Raw genomic sequence first — 17,220 nt, forward strand, 5'->3', positions numbered from 1 at the left:
GACGTCATGGTTATCTACAACAGAATAAAAGTAGAAATAAATATCATATTCTTAATCATTTAATTAGGCCTTTAACTAAATGATGCTCCCACTGGATTCTATAATTCATGTGGGACAAGATCCACATCATACTAACCCTTGAGTTAGTTTTGGCTAATACGCCCAAGACTTAGTATGATCGGTAGGTAACGATTACCAATTACATCTCTATGCAACTCTTATTTATAGGATGAAATCCGCATTTATATTAAAACTCGAGTTAGCTTTGGCTAATACGCCCGAGAATTAATATAAACGTGATTTTGTCCTACCTTTCCAACTATTGGAAGAATGCCTATAGTTGTACTCGATCCAACCGAGTAAACTAGGAATACTCAATCTAATTGAGTTTGTACTCGCCCATGCGTTGATAGGCAGGACCAAGATTGTCCCTCCGTACCCTACCAAGATAGTATGTGTTGCTCTGCTTTGGCAGATTCAACAACATCATGCGATCGAGGTAGTGGTAGGCATCACGGCATGGTAGGCATTTTGAGTTGTCGTGATTTAGATCTAATCTAAATGATGTTGTATCATATACATGAAATAGATCTAATCTAATCGATAGAGTGCATCTTGTACACGATGTAGATCTAATCTAATCGTAAGGGTGCATCTTGTGCACGATTTAGATCTAATCTTAATCGCTAGGCACTAATTAATTACTTAATTAAACATGCATCATATACACAAGTAATTAACTAAGTTTTGTGATTAGTCATGGCCCTACTACGATCTTCTAAAGTCAATGAGAAGATCGGATGGTCAATCTAAGGTCAACTTCTCAAGCACCTTCCTTTTGACCACCTTATGTTGCTCGCGCCTTCCTCGTAACTCCGTCTCGAGTGGACCTTCCACAACTCCAATTTTTTGTACATTACAACTTTGAAACTCGAGTTACATTCGAGTCTAAATCTAATTTATAACCAGAATAAAAGAAAGGCACGACGCGTAGGTCGCGAAAAATAAAATAAAAATAAAATACAAGCACGCACATCACATAACGGCACGCAAGCCGTATTATGAATTACAACACAATTGTCCAATCGAATTGGGTCTTTGGGCCATGACTATCACAAAATTAATATATAATTCAAAATTATATATTTCTGTAATTTTTTCATAATTTTACAGATTTTATGAGTAAATTTTTCCCGGCGGTCCCGATTAGCGATTTCGGGCGCAATCGCGGAGCAAATCCCCTTGCGGGGTTAGGGGCAGTACCCCTACCCGCGATCTAACCATCGCGAGTTGCTCCTAAGCGATCCAAGAGCACCTTATCCAGCTGTCCCAAAAAGATTTGGGACGAAACGATGTCGTTTTGAGAAAAACTTCTCGGTAGTCGAAGCCTACAAGTGTATAAACACTTGTGCTTCGCTTCTACGAGAAATATTACTCTTAAAACTATAAAAATCATAAATTTACAGAAATGTACAGAAGCTTTAATTTTTCATAAAAATCAAATTAAACTCGTACAAGCTTCGCACGTGGCTCTGATACCACTGTTGGGTTTTTCGGGCCGCGAAAACCGCTTTTCCGTGTCACGGAAACCCCGAATCACCCTAGCCAACGGATCTCGTGCGAAGAAAAATTCGAAGACATACGAGTACGAGTTACAAAACTTCTAGATCTACATGATGAAGATTTTTACCTTCGATGCGTGCCCTTTTTCATATCCCGCTCGTCCAAGATTCGTCGGATCTCGAAAGTATCAAGGATAGATACTTCTCTATATGTATCCACACGAACACACTAGGTGGAGATGACCAAAACAAGGTGTGCTAGCACCTTTGGATGGTTCGGCCAAGAGAGGAGAGGGAGAGCAAAATTGGAGCAAGGAAGAAGATGAAGGAATGAATGAGATTAATTCAAAATGAAACTTATCTCACCCATTCATGTGGCCGGCCACATTAAGAGCATGAGTAACTCCCATGGAATGACAAGAGTCACAACTCTTGGTAACTCCCATGAGATGGCATTCTACATAAGCAACCATGATGATGTGGAGCATTATCATTGGTCCACATCTTGTCCACTCACCAATGAGGTGGCATAAAGTCAAGTCAAACTTGACTCTTCATCTTCCTCTCAAGTCAAGTCAAACTTGACTTAATCTCTCTCATGGTTGATCTAATCCAACCATTTAATTCAAGCCAATTTAATATAATGAATCTAATTCATTTAATTAAATTGATTTAATGAGTCATAACCCAAATTAGACTCATTAAACACATGAATCAACTTGAGTCTAACTCAATTAGCCCAATTAGGATTACTCTTAATCCAATTTGATTCATCAAATGAATCTAATCCTCTTGGTTCATCATATGAACCTAATCCCCATCTAAATGTCCTTAGTGTGTGACCCTATAGGTTCTTGTAACGTTGGCAATGCCCCTAAACCCATTTAGAAGCATAAGTAATGAGCGGTATCTAGCAACACATCATTACTACCCAATGTTACAAGAATGTTGAGATCCAACATCACCTTGTGACTACTAATTGTGACTCCTCACAATATGTGACATTGTCCTTCTATCCTAGACACCTAGATTGATCAATGTGAGGTATAGACCATGTCATCCTCTAATCAATCTAAATCTTGAACTCCAAGTCACTACAACAAAATCGCTCATAGACATCAGTTTTCCACCGGTGTCTATTTGATTTTCGACCGATGTCTATGAAGCCGATGTTAAAAGTCTGCCATTTTAGACATCGGGTTAAAACCGGTGTAGTATCACTTAACGACACCGGTTTTCGAATCGGTTATTAACCGGTGTAGTATCACTTAACGACACCGTTTCATACACGGTGTAAAACCGATGTAATAGCTTTTGTTAATAACACCAGTTTTGGCAGCGGTAAATGACCGATGTAATATTACTTTATTACACCGGTTTTACATCGGTGGAAAACCAATGTAATATGTATTTTTTCTAACAGCACAGATTTGATTTTAAAACCGACAATAACAAAAAAAAATACACAAATATTCACAAATTGTACAAATATTCTTCATTCAATAATATCCATAAAATACACAAATATTCACAAATTATATAAATAATCTTCTTACAACAATATTCATAAAATACCCAAATATTCATTTTACATCAAAAGCTAGCTAATAGATATCAAAATCAAAGTATAACATTCTGTTAACACATTAAGGTACAACTGTCTCAAATGTAATCTAGCATGCATTCAGCCCACTCGAACCGCACTTCATCAATTTCAACTCTGGAGTACTTGAGATTTGTAAACTGTAAAAACACATAAATTCACCATATGTCAAATAACTAAAACAAATGTGTGCATGTATCAAATAAAATAGAATACTAAGTTTTTAAAGGCTGTTGTGGAAGATAACGAATATAACAGTGAAGGAAGCATAGAAGAACAAAGAAGATGTTCATAGTTAACAAGCAAATGAAGAGATATACTATTTATTGTACTACCTCTGATGCCATCTTCCAAATCTCATAAGCAAGAATGCAACTGTGCCCTTTGTATACACATGGCTAATAGACATAATACAATAAGGAGCAAAAGCTATAAAATTCACCATCACCACACAATCAATGAAGCAGGCAAACACAAGGTGGGATGATATGCAGTGAAAGTGTTAATTAAGTGGATGTGCATGAAGATGGGGGTCTAAATCTTTGTACAGGAGATTTGGATGGTTAAGTAGTTTGTATTATTGGCTTTTACTGTAACAAATCAACTGAAAAGTGTATATCTGGTTAATTTACAACTAATGAAGTATTCACAATCAGGAAGCTATTTAATGGACTTCTTTCTTATCAAGAGCAGGGAATTTTCTTGATGCAAACTAGCCAATTACTGTAATCATAGGGCACTAGGTCACAAAACTCAGAAACATCGATTATGATAGGACGCTGAGATCCTAAGCAGCAATTTTACTTCAGAAAAACCTTGGAAACGATCCCAAATTCAAGAACATAAAGATCCTAACATATCTCACTTACATCCGTCAACTCTGCCTTACAGCACAGCGGACAACAAGAGTGGTGCATGGTCGCCAATTGCACTAGTGAAGGTTCTCCTCTCTTTTTCTCTGAAATTTGATTGGCTGACTATTTATCCTAAAAGCTAAGTTGTTAGGAAAGAGAGAAAGAGACTAATATATACATTGATATCCTTAATAATCTCCATCTCTTTCTCCAATTCTAATTCCCTCTTTTCGGCCACTCTAGTTACTTTTGAGGGCATTTTTACTAGACTTTGGTTGGCTATTACTGATCTTATTCTTAAGCCAAACCAGCTGATTAGATTGACAAATATTCATTTATGAATCTCTAGTAGCACAATCGAAATCTGATTAAAGACAACCTTAACAGATTGTCCACTCCAATTCTACGAACCACCAGATTGTCAATTGAAGCAAAAAAAGAAACATGATAGCATCTAATAAAGTAGGGTCATACTTGATGATAGATGTACAAAAAAAATTGGTTCTCAAAATTCAGAAAATTGGTTCTAAAAAAAACTTAGTTTTGAGTCACAAAATGAACCTTGCTATGAAACAGGAGCCCAACATTTAAACAATTAAATTAAGATTAGTATTGATTACCCATTTATCTTAATAGGTTAGGTTAAATTCGAGTATCAATGTGTTAGATATTTAGAGGAAGTTGAGCAGGTTCAAAAAATGTAATCAATCCTTTAATCCTAAGGTTACCATTTAAGATAGCTTATCCAGCCACTCTACTCACTGCAGCTCCTAATCTCTAATTCCTTTCTTCTTAGGCAATCATTTAGTCTCCAACTAGTATATGGTTTGTAACAAAAGCATAGCATCCGGTTTGTATAAAAAAAATCATTGTAACAAAAGTATAGCATCCGGTTTGTATCAAAAAAATCATAGCAAGCACCAGGGGAAAAGCATAGAAATTATCAAAATCACCAAGGGTAAATATTGTATTATTACCATTGTTGGAAGTGAATCCTTGTGGTCAACTCCAAATTTTTCAATTATATCTTTCATATATCGCATGATATAAAAACCACATTGCTCCGCATCCGGTTGTTGAGGAGCCTATGTTAGAAAAGAAATATTGGAACAACTCCTTCAAGGATAGTGAAACAGTTGCTAATCAAAAGGACATACCTTGACAACTACCCATGTCGGTTGTTTTTTCCCTTTCCTTCCAGCCTCCGCATTATACATTTTCAAGGCCCTACATGCATATAACCCGTGGGAATTGTATTCCCACATCAAAATACTTACATCGATTTTTTGGTGATCCTTTGTTCTGTGGAGCCTTTCAACAGCAATCAATTTTTTGGTGTGAGATTGTTGGCAAATGTCCTCTTTATAGTAACTTGAGCACTGAAATCATGTGAATATAAAAAGGGAATCAATTTTTGTTCTCGGTTCTTGTTAAATCCCCACAAGAAGAATCACATAAATCGACGAAGAAAAATCTCAAGTACCAAATCAGAAACATAACCAGAAGCATGTACGTTCAGATATACACAAATGATAGTAATTTTGGTTCTCTTATTGCTAAATCAGTGAAATGCTTGCCTAAAGAAGCCATGAATACTCTGAAGAACAATTCTTAAACCCAACAACTTACTTGAATGCCTTCATGAACCCGTTGAAAATTATGATAAGTATTCATAGGAGGAACCTCTAAGCTATTTCTAGGAGGTTCAAGACCTGTGAAGGCAGCAAGATCAGGAATTATGATAGTAAAATATGACCGAAGGAATCTTCAATAATTTAACTCGAGCAACAAAGTTGAAGGTTTGTATATGTTTTCTTGAGTTCTAACTTAAAAGAAAGTTATAGGTCCATGTACATTATTTACGTCTTGCAAGATGCAATCTCACCACTATTGTGTCGATTGAGTGCCAGCAACTTGCGGGAGGAGCTGGTTTGACCGAAATTGAAGAACTACAATACTCCTACCATCTTCTACTGATGCTCCCTTCAACACATTATCAAAATTTTCACATGATCAACTCTTAACCTGCAAGATAGTCAAATTAAGATGATACTAAAAAAACTCTGGCAATTTGCAAATGAGTGATAGTACTGATACTATTTTTGCATTTCAGAGGTAACAGTAGTGGCAAAACATGAAAGGGAGTGATATTATTTCCGGCAAGCTTTGAGCTGTTGGCCAACCACTCGTAGTAAAATGCCAGCTTTTGAACATCAGTTCTTCATATTTTTTTTTCAAAAACAAAAAAAAAGCATTATTTCCATAGTTTTATGTTACAAATCCTTCTCTCAGGATCGAAAGCAAACACCTTGACTGCACTCGTATGGCGCGGGCGCTGAGCAAACTCCCAATCTGAACTCTAACCTGAGGATTCATGCGCATATCCAAAGGTCCATCACCTTGCACACTAAATCCCCTTTAGAGTCATCCACCTGTTAAATAGGCATTTGTCAGTAATATGAGAAACATTAGGCATCAAACTAAGGTTGCATGATGGTAATAAGAAACTAGGAAAGTGAACTATAATGACTAGATTGTAAACAGAAGAATAAATCATACTACAAAGCTAAAAAACATTAAAATATCTAAGTAAAAGGCAAATGAAGAGTAGCAGCATGCACATTGCATTTATAAGGTGACTACAACCAAAACGAGTCGTGTGATGAAGAGTAATAGCATACTTGTGGTGTTGGCTTCTGTAGCTCTGAAAAAAAAGCTTGTTTTCTTCTTTTTGCCAGCACTGTTGAAATCACAAGAAACATAAGTCACTAAAGAATACTGTGAAAAATGAATTTACATTTTTAGTTAGTAATATGAGTGAACATTTTTAGGCTATGTTTAGCTAAGGACACAAATGATTGTACATGAAATATCATAACAGAAATAATGTTTTATAAATTCAAGCAACGTGACTAAAAGAAAACTTGGGATTTAGCTTAAACTATGCCAGTTGTCAAACATAAAGGTCAAGCAACCAAAATGAGTATTATACATGGTCTGCTACTCTGCATCCAAAACTATGGAAAATTTAATTGCTCTTACCTGTGGCAAGATCAAGAACCCAAAAGGTACTGAGTACCACAATAAAATAAAATAAAATAAAATAAATCACCTAAATAACTAATTTCATAAGTTAGATGATATGATAGAGAACAAAAACATCTCCTCAAAATCTATATGACAAAAACACATACAAGTTCTCTGAGTACATACTAGTTTAATTTCTGAAATCTCACTTACCATAGGGCATATCATTAGCATCAAGTGCTACATGCTCACCAAAAACACTAGCATACAGGCTATTGTTCATATCATTTCAAAAGGACAAAAAATATAACAATTGCCCTGGGCATGTTTTCATAGATAGAAATTGTTGAATGAACATCTTGTTTTCATACATAATATTAAATGCATCTTTTTTATATTAGTAACTAAATAACCATTCATACCATGATTTCTCATTCAGTTTCATGATTGATTTTTACAATCCTCATTGCAGAAAAAACTCTCCATGTATAAGCATTAGTAATAGATAAAGTGACTGACACCTTCACAAGCAAATATATTAATGGATAAATTTCATCTAAGAACTCTAACCTGAGGATTCATGCGCATATCCAAAGGTCCATCACCTTGCACACTAAATCCCCTTTAGAGTCATCCACCTGTTAAATAGCTTACCAACTTATTAGATTCAAAGTAAGTTCTTTTCGGCAATTCATCAAACATGAGAAGTGCAACTGAACAATAACCTGCATGGATGAGATTCCAAGGTCCATCAAGATGCCGTTCACCCCAACGTCAAGCAGGTTCTCATCGACGCCGCCAAGCATCGACTTGATGTACTTGAAGTTTCTGACATGAGTGTAAGCTTTCAACTTGCTGCCGCGCGAATCCACGGCCAAGAGCTTCTCTATCTGAGCCCGGGCCTGGTCATGGATTGAAGCATCCATATCCATTCCCACGAACAACTCCAACTCCGGATGGGCATCTACGATCTGCGGCAAAGAACGGCACGAAGCGAATCAGGGATGATGGGAGTGCTAAGGAAAAAGGTCAGAACTTGAGCGAAGAGCTTGGGATGGAGAAGGACGAACGGACAGCGGCGGAGTGCCCGGCGTTCGATTCGATGGAGGATTTCCAACTGCCGGAGCCACCGTCCAATGGCGGCACGGCCGAGCTGATTGATGTACTGGCCGCGCCTTTACCCGGTACCAAGCGGCAGCGTCGCCCTAGCGTGCGCCTTGGGGAGATTGGCGACCAGCCCGCTGTCATTCCCTCGGATCCCCTAATGCAGCGGCCTAAACAGTGGAAGCTTTTAGCTCCCGGATATCACGCCAAGCCCCGTGTTTTCCACCTTAGACTGCCTTCCAAGACTCGTCAGATTGCTGCCAAACTTGACTCTCGCGGTGACGACGGGCCGGGCACCCTCCCTCCTCTGCTTCCGACTCTGCCCGACGATCACACCGAGTCGATCTTATGAAGACACAGTCGGACGAGCTCTTCCTGTACCTGCTCGTTGAGCCGGCCGGAGCCGGATTGCACGAAGTCGACGAGCTCCGACGGCGTCTGCCGCTTCACCTCCTTCTCGCGGGCTGACTTGAGCGTGTCAGAGAAGTCGAAGAGCACAGAGCAGATCCGGTTGCGGAGAAAGAGCGCCTGGCGCTCGAGTACGGGCACATCGCGGAAGAGCGGGAGGGACTCGATTTGCGGGACGGCACCGGGGGCTGGGGAGAAGTGCAGTTGGCAGGGGGAGCTGGGATCGGCGCCTGAGGAGCGGGAGGCAAAAGAAAGAGCCTGAGGAGCGGGATCGGCGCCTGAGGATTAGGGTTTTGATTTATGGTGGGCGAGGAGAAGCCTAAAAAAAGTGTGCTAAGTAAGTCCGTCAAAATTTTGATTCATAGACATCGGATTTTAAAAACCGTTGTTAAAATCGATGTCTATTAACGAAAAAAAAGGCGTTCATAGACATCGCTTAAAAACCCGATGTCTATGAGCGAAAATCTGCGCTCATAGACATCGGTTTTTGGAAAAATCGGTGTAAAATACTCAAAGACATCGGTTTTTGCTTAAAACTGTTGTTGTTCCACTGATGTCTATGAGAGTTTTTGTTGTAGTGAGTAGACTCACTCGATCAAATGAGCTCAACATCTCATGTTGACTCATTTGGGCATGGTCATGCACTTCGTGGTCTAACTCTATCAAGAATACCGATGTCGCTCCCGTCATATGGGAGGGATAGATCTCATCTACATCACTCACATCCCTCTGTATAATTCGTTATATACCCAGTAATCGCCTTTATAGTCCACCCAGTTACGGGTGACGTTTGACGAAACCAAAATACATAACTCCTTATGTAGGGAACCATGGTGACTTCAGGTCTAAGGACCAATAGTCATACTAATAGTCACATGAGAAAGTATATGACACTCATATAATGATCCATGATACTTTCTCATGGCGGGTCATTCAGTATACATTCTCTAATGTATACCCATGTGTCAACTTGATATCTCTATATCCATGACTTGTGAGATCAAGTCATCGAGTTGACCTACATGTTAGTCTTATTGCATTAACATTGTCCCTGAATGTTAATACTCAACTAGGAATGATTAAGAGTAGTGTTGCCTATATCATCTCACTATCGGTTCAACTAACCGATTGATATAGGTGAGAACCATCTACTCAAGGACATTATTATACTTAGTTTATTTGGCACCAATACAAGTAAGTATAATAACCAAAATCCAAATGTCTTTATTTATATAGAATATGATACAATAAGTCCAAAAATACAATCATCAAATGATTGGCTCTAGGGCTCTAGCTAACAGATCCTACGGATCATAAATCTACCATTGGCTTCTATGTTTTTTTGGTGATTCCCTCATTTCTTGGAAGAGTAAAAAATAAAATGTTATTTCTAGATCTTTCATATAATCTGAGTATCATGCTATGGCCTTAACTACTTGTGAGATAGTTTGGTTGCGCTGGTTGCTTGCGAATATGATTATCTCTCTTCATCAACCTACTCTGTTATATTATGATAATCAGAGTCCTATTTAAATTACACGCAATTCAATTTTTCATGAGCGGACGAAACATATTGAAATTGATTGTCAAATTACTCATCATCATCTTCAGATTGACACCATCACATTGTCTTTTGTTCCTTCAAAATTATAGATTGTTGATATATTTACCAAGTCACATTCTGCTTCACGCTTTCGTTTCTTATTTGACAAACTCTCAATGCTTCTAATTGTAGCATCGTGAATTTGAGAGGGGATGTTAGATTATATATTTATTTATTTATTTATAGCTTTTAGGGTAATTTGGTCTTTTTCCTTTTTATATTTAGAGTTTAGGGTTTCTTAACTGAATTATATAACCTTATACTTTGTGTTTCTAATTATCAATTTTGGATTCAATAATATGATTAATTTTTTTTTAAATTTCTACAAGGTGGAGATCCAAGTTAAAAAAAAGGTGGTGGTCAAAGGATCACTCTTGGGTAGAGCTCAGCCTCTCATCAGTTACTAAGTCCCCCCCAATTCAAGGATGATCAGTCACGCCTGAGGAATGAGCATCACAGTCTTAGGTACAGTTAATGATCCGACTGGATTTGAACAGCTCAAAATATTACTCTAGTGATTAGAGACCAATCCCCAGTAGTAAGGATGCCCAATCGAAAGGTTGGTCTAGTGCCTGAGGACTTAGTTTTCCATTCTCTATAAGACGAGCAACCCTGTATATGGCAGGACGACCATAAAGCCGTTTGGGCTCAAGGGGTCTGCTTCTATGATTTTACTCAGATCTCTAGACTCTTAACATATATTCGAGTGACCCTAAGAACTGGACTGTATTTCACTCAGATCTTTAAACTCCCAACATATATTCGAGCGATCATAAGAACCGAATGGTATTTCACTCAGATCTTTAAACTCCCAATATATATTCGAGCGATCATAAGAACTGAACGGTATTTCACTCAAATCTCTAGACTCCCAGCATATATTCGAGTGACCCTAAAAATCGGACGATATTTCACTTAGATATCCAAACTCCCAGCATATATTCGAGCGACCCTACAAACAGGGCAGTATCTCACGTAGATCTCTAGCATTACCATACATATATATCATATCAGTGTAGAGTGCAGGCTAGCTTTATCAAACTCAAGGCTCCATTATTATTCGCCCGATCAGGTCAACACCCAACCAAGATATGCTCAAGGAATAACATTGTAGAGAATCTTAACAACTTGTCAGAGAATAACAACCATCTGTCAGAGAATATTCTTCTAAGATGATGCAGGTTCAGAGAACCTTCCTTGGAGGCGATTATGCTTCCCCTCAGTTGATACATTATGATCGCATATTCCTTCAACTACCTCATTAATGACATCAGTCACAAAAAAGGTGCACACGGGTAGCGGAAGATTCCTCAAACTGGCTATACACCGTCCAGGATGCATATACTCCGTTGCTTAATAACTTCTGACACCCGACATTCTCTGTCATCTCATGATTGTAGATGTTATAGAGGTGATATATAAATAAGGGGTCCTCTCCGACGACAAGCTACACACACTTGATACATTGTACGTACTACGTGCATTTTGTTCTTCATTCCTACTATTCTACTTCTGAGTATATAGTACAATAGCAATGTTCTCTAAAATCTCTTCCAGTTTTATGAATGATTGAGTGTATATAGAGAACTTAATGCATCAGTTAAGAGTCTTTTTTTCTAATCCAAAGGTCTTCATCTATAGCTATCTATTTAGTCCACCATCTTCCGATAGGGTCACTATAAGTGATAAATTAAATGATTTCTGACGAATAATTAGAACGAGTAAAGCATGGACATTATTATTATTATTATTATTATTATTATTATACACGTAACGAAGTCTTCAAAGCTGAAATGTACATATAGCACTCCATATTTATTGTCTTTATTGTTTATTACTGGAGATTAAACAAAGCTCCTTTATCAACACAATTAAAAAAAAAACTAAAACTAAAAATAAAAATAAAATTAACACTACTTTTAATATGCCTTCCTACGACATCATTTTAAGTGCCTCCCTAGTGTGTCCGATGATGTTGAACACACTCGCTGCGATATGAGAAGGTGTCAATCCGGCCGCTGCTAGCTGATCACTTGGCGATCCATGGTCGATATATCGATCAGGAAGAACCAAAGGCCTCCACTGTTGCAAGAATCAGCATCAATTCAGAAATTTGTTTGTTTGTTTCTTTGATTATCATACTAATTTGTTTCTTCAATTACCTTGAGTTTGTCATCGAGCAGACCATCCAGAGCCATGAACTGAGCTACGTGAGAGCTAAAGCCGCCGATTGATCCTTCTTCGACGGTGATGAGTACCTCATGCGACTTAGCCAAGCTTCGAATCAAGCTCCCGTCAAGTGGTTTGCAGAACCTTGCGTCGGCCACAGTGATCTTGAGGCCTTGGAGTTCGACCATGGAAGCCGCGGCCAAGCAACTCTGCACCGCCGTTCCATATCCCAGCAGCGCCACCCTTTCGCCTTCAATTAGAATCCTCCCCTTCCCAATCTGCCGAATAATTGTAATTTGTTCAAACAAGTAAAAATCAAACAAACGGAAGCACAAATATTGATCTGGATCCTGAAGAAATAGAGTATTTACTTCTAGAGGAACGCCCTTGTTTCCCGGAGGAAGAGGAACGCCGATGCCATTTCCTCTCGGGTAGCGGAAGCACGAAGGCCTATCGTCGATGGCTGCCGCTGTGGCCACCATGTGGAACAGCTCCGCCTCGTCGGACGGCGCCATGACCACCATGTTCGGCAGGCAGGCCATGTAGGCCACGTCGAACGCCCCCGAATGCGTCGGCCCGTCAGCCCCGACGAGGCCGGCGCGATCCAACGCGAATCTCACCGGCAACTTCTGCAAATCCACATCGTGTATCACCTGATCATAAGCTCTCTGCAAGAACGAAGAGTAGATGGCGCAGAAAGGCTTGAGGCCTTCGCAAGTCAGCCCGGCAGCAAATGTCACCGCGTGCTGCTCCGCTATGCCTACGTCGAAGCACCTGTCTGGGAACTTACGAAGGAAGTAGTTAAGCCCCGTTCCACCTCCCATGGCTGCATGGATTGCCACTATGTCCTTGTCCACCTCCGCCTCTGCTACAAGCGCATCGGCGAAGTAGTTCGTGTAAGATTTGGTTTGAGAGCTCGACTTGAATTGTTTCCCAGTTGCCGGATCGAATTTGGTGACACCTTCAGATGCCAAATGCAACAACGAGTTAAGAAGTCAGAACTCTTCGCTAATCCAGTAATTTTTAAAGCATTAACTATTACTCACCGTGATATTTATCTGCAGCTCTCTCTGCGTAAGGGTACCCTCTACCTTTCTCTGTCACGACGTGCATGAGAACTGGACCTGTTGTCTTTGTGTTCTTGACCTCGTTGAGAATGGCGACGAGGTCATCTATGTTATGCCCATCCACTGGACCGATGTAGTAGAGGCCAAGCTCTTCGAACAAAGTCGAGCCGGATCCGCTGATCATTCCTCGGGCATATTCATCAACTTTTGCCGCTATCTCATGCACGGATCCACCAATTTGCTTCGTCACCCCCTGCGATGTCAAAAGAACTCTTTTTAAATTCTTACTTCTTGTTCTTTTATTCAGGACAACACGAGTCGGCCAATCAAAATTAGATTCTTGTTTGTTGTTCTTATTTTGATTAATCAATGTCAAGAAGTAGGAAAGATTCTTCGACTCGCTGGAATATATAAGCATATGTCTTCCAGTTATTGTTTTACTCTGTATATTATAAAATTGTGCCGAACAAACTATTTGATTCCTTCAAACAGTCTTGGCTAAGAACAAAAAAGACAATCTAGAAGAAATAGGAATTCGATTGAAGGGAATATCACACATGGATACTAACCTTAGCCACCTCCCTCAGTTCTCTAAGTGGCTTGCTTGACTGCAACCTGCTGAGGGCACTGCTCAAAGCCCCAACAGGTGGCGCAGGGCCATCAAGAGTAGCAGTGGGCAGAGAAACTTGCTTGTTGTCGTTTAGTATCACAATCATATCGGAGTCCAAATACCCTGCATTGTTCATGGCTTCGTACGCTTGGCCTGCAGTCATGGATCCATCACCAATAACTGCTATCACATTGTTCTTCCTTCCCATCAGATCTCTCCCCACAGCCATCCCTGTTCACTTGGAATTATAGCTTCATCAGAGGAACAATTTGAAACAAATCAATATTTTGATCTAAGCTTTTTCTCACCAAGGGCTGCTGATATACTGGTTGAACTATGCCCTGTTCCAAAGGCATCGTAATCGCTCTCCGAACGCTTAGTGAACCCAGATAAACCATTAGTTTGCCTCAAAGTCTTCATCTGGTCTCTCCTTCCAGTTAGTATCTTGTGAGGATAAGACTGCGAGCCACTCCAATATTTTAGAATTAATTCATTTTGTTAGGGGGGAAAATATATATGAAGAAATGAGAATAAAGAAGGAAACCTGGTGTCCGACATCCCAAAGCATCCTGTCTTGTGGAGCACTGAAGACATAGTGGAGGGCAACGGTGAGCTCGACGACGCCGAGGCTCGAACCGAGATGGCCTCCGGTATTGGAGACGTTAAAGATGACATCGGAACGGAGCTCCTCTGATAACTGCTTAAGCTCCTGAATCAATTCAAATCACCAAAAATTTAAGGAGTTCAGGAACAAACGAAAAGAGCATGCATCTGAAGTGGATACTGCTTTCAGTCTTTAGCATACCCTGAGCGAGAGATTTTTCATGTGAATGGGATAGTTGATGGTGTCCAGAAGTGGAGTTGGAGGCCTCTGTGAATGGTACTCTCCAATCTCTGATAGTGATGCACAAACCCATGAACTTCTTTTCTTAGGCTGCAAGTAGGTAAATTCAAATAATTAATCAACAAACAAAGTTAGGACATGATCAATGGAAGACCAACCTTGAGAGATCTGCTGTGCTTTTGCTGGTAATGGAGTTCAGTAATAAAAGGGGAAGAGGTGGTGCTCTTCTGGTAATTTGAGGCAGCTGCGCCAAGAAGATGACAAGAGAAGGAGAATGTGAAAAGAGCCATGAGGAAGATCACAAATCAGAAAACACAATGAGATTGAGAAGGCCTCTGCAAATTGTTATATAGGAGGGAGGAAACTGGAAGAGGAGAGGGACTCTTAAGTGGGGTGGGGGCGGGTGCTGTTCGATTATGATGGGGAGTGAGGTCAATTGGCCTTCCTTGTTTGTCGCTGGTGTTCACGTACCACCTAATGCATGATTCCCCATCAAAGACACTGTTCTTACTCTACGATGCACCTAAACAGATATGATATCTCTCGAATCTTATCGGGCCACCTCAATTACGCATCAGAACAAAGATAAAGCTTCATCTTTTAAAAAATGTAAAAAAACAGAGAAGCAAAAACGAGTCAACGTTGAATTGAAAGAACACGCAGTGGTATAAGAGAATCTAACAAACCGGGTAGAGGCAGGGATCTAAATGGTAATGGTGTTTTTTTTTTTTTTTCAATATCTGGTCGAAGAAAAAAAGTGACATCGCAATTGACGAGACTGAAATAGAGGAAAGGCTGTCGTATGGGAAAGATGCAAGAATCGTGCAGAGGCACTGAGCGAGGCGAGGCCACGAGGAGCATGGGACGGTGCAGGGAACACTTGGCGTTTCGTCGAGCAGTTGGTGGGCGGAATGGCGGGGTTGACACACAACACGTCACTCCGCCAATAATTAAGGCGTCGTCGTCGTCGGATTGGTGGGAGGAGAGTGGAGGGCAGTGGGGGATTGGGAATTGGGGCATGATCCAAGTGTGATGCAACTTGAGAGATGACTGTGGAGACGAGGTCTTGACTGGTACTGACCAACGCCACGAGGACGACGGGGTCCTACCACACAATTTAGTACGTGAGTGCGTGAGCTCGCTTATGACTTTTCACGTTGGATTTACTCCGTGTTTTTTTTTTTTGTTAATATGTCGGGTATCTGGATTTAGAACGTAACAGCCGCTCGGTTGTTGGTGATCAACAACGAAAACTAGGTCCAGTCCTTTAGAGCATTATCTAATCGAATTAAATGCTATAGCATGCAGTTGAAGGTTGCGAAGACACGGAGATAACAAGAAACACCAATATGATATTTGGATACATCCTCTATTTATGTAATTATTATGATATATCCTATTTATTGTATATAATATGTTTCCTTTATGTTATATAATTCTTTATTCGATTGATATTTTGTATATAAACTTAACTTATATTTATTTTTGAAATATATGAGAATATGATGTAGTACATTTTGTAAGTACACATATGTCGTCAAGTAATAAAATATTAATCTCACGAGAATTATTGATTAAATATTAATTGACTTCATACGATGAATTATTTAGATAATAAAAAGTTGGTTCATAAATGCTTAAAAGAGAAAGAAATGAGGAGAGGATAAAGTAGGGAAGAGAGGGGAATGAAGGATTATAGATTATAAGATTTAGTTTCATTATAATGCTAGTTAATGTCTTTAAACATTGTTTATTTATCTAACTTCATGATTACATTCGTGTAAAATTTCTAACTAAGGTTCGACACGACCCCGTGTAGGTCGCATTGGAGAGTTTACCTGAGTTCTAATGACATTAAGTAAAGGATTAACTCTAAAAAGTCCGGTTAAAGGATATCTAAGGGCTTTCCAGTTATACAATCTACAGAGTTAACCAATTTACTTCCTAACGATAGATTAATACAATTAAATATAAGAAGTAACCTAGAAAGTCCGATTAAAGGGTTATCCTCTATCACAGGGTCTTCCGGTCATATAATTACTAGATTATTAACATTAATTTAGAAAAAACACTCTAAATTTTAATTAGATATTTCTTTATAGTGAAACAGTCTCCTTACAAGAGGATTGCCCTAGAAAATCCATTTAAAAGATTACCCTTTATCACAGGATATCACGATCTTACAATCTAATACTTTTCTTCTAGAAAATAATAATTCCACCGTAATCCAATGCATATACCTCACACAATTTAGTACGTGAGTGCATGAGTGATCTCGCTTATGACTTGTTCACGGTGGATTTGCGCCGTGTTTTTTTTGTTAATAGGTCGGGTATCTGGATTTTAGAATGTAACAGCTGCTCGGTTGT

General features: G+C 39.4%; 1 protein-coding gene across 1 annotated transcript; it reads right to left on the minus strand.

Moving 5' to 3' along the window:
• Positions 1-11,940: 11,940 nt before the first annotated feature.
• On the minus strand, positions 11,941-15,202 carry LOC122056369 (1-deoxy-D-xylulose-5-phosphate synthase 1, chloroplastic-like). The gene is made up of 9 exons (XM_042618289.1): positions 15,010-15,202; positions 14,813-14,941; positions 14,552-14,716; positions 14,316-14,466; positions 13,967-14,238; positions 13,377-13,650; positions 12,702-13,291; positions 12,324-12,608; positions 11,941-12,243 (listed from the first exon to the last, which is right to left on the minus strand). The coding sequence occupies exons 1-9, from the start codon at positions 15,139-15,141 to the stop codon at positions 12,094-12,096; spliced, it is 2,148 nt and encodes a 715-aa protein (XP_042474223.1). The 5' UTR covers positions 15,142-15,202; the 3' UTR covers positions 11,941-12,093.
• Between the last annotated feature and the right edge of the window lie 2,018 nt (positions 15,203-17,220).

This window comes from Zingiber officinale, chromosome 3B, assembly GCF_018446385.1.
Source record: "Zingiber officinale cultivar Zhangliang chromosome 3B, Zo_v1.1, whole genome shotgun sequence".
Classification (NCBI taxonomy): Eukaryota; Viridiplantae; Streptophyta; class Magnoliopsida; order Zingiberales; family Zingiberaceae; genus Zingiber; species Zingiber officinale.

Excerpts from the sequence above, each read along its gene's own strand:
- LOC122056369 (XM_042618289.1), bottom strand. The coding sequence starts at position 15,141 with ATGGCTCTTTTCACATTCTCCTTCTCTTGTCATCTTCTTGGCGCAGCT. Across the intron at positions 13,292-13,376 it reads AGCTGCAGATAAATATCACG|GTGTCACCAAATTCGATCCG; the intron begins GTGAGTAATAGT and ends TGGCATCTGAAG. Across the intron at positions 12,609-12,701 it reads ACAAGGGCGTTCCTCTAGAA|ATTGGGAAGGGGAGGATTCT; the intron begins GTAAATACTCTA and ends ATTATTCGGCAG.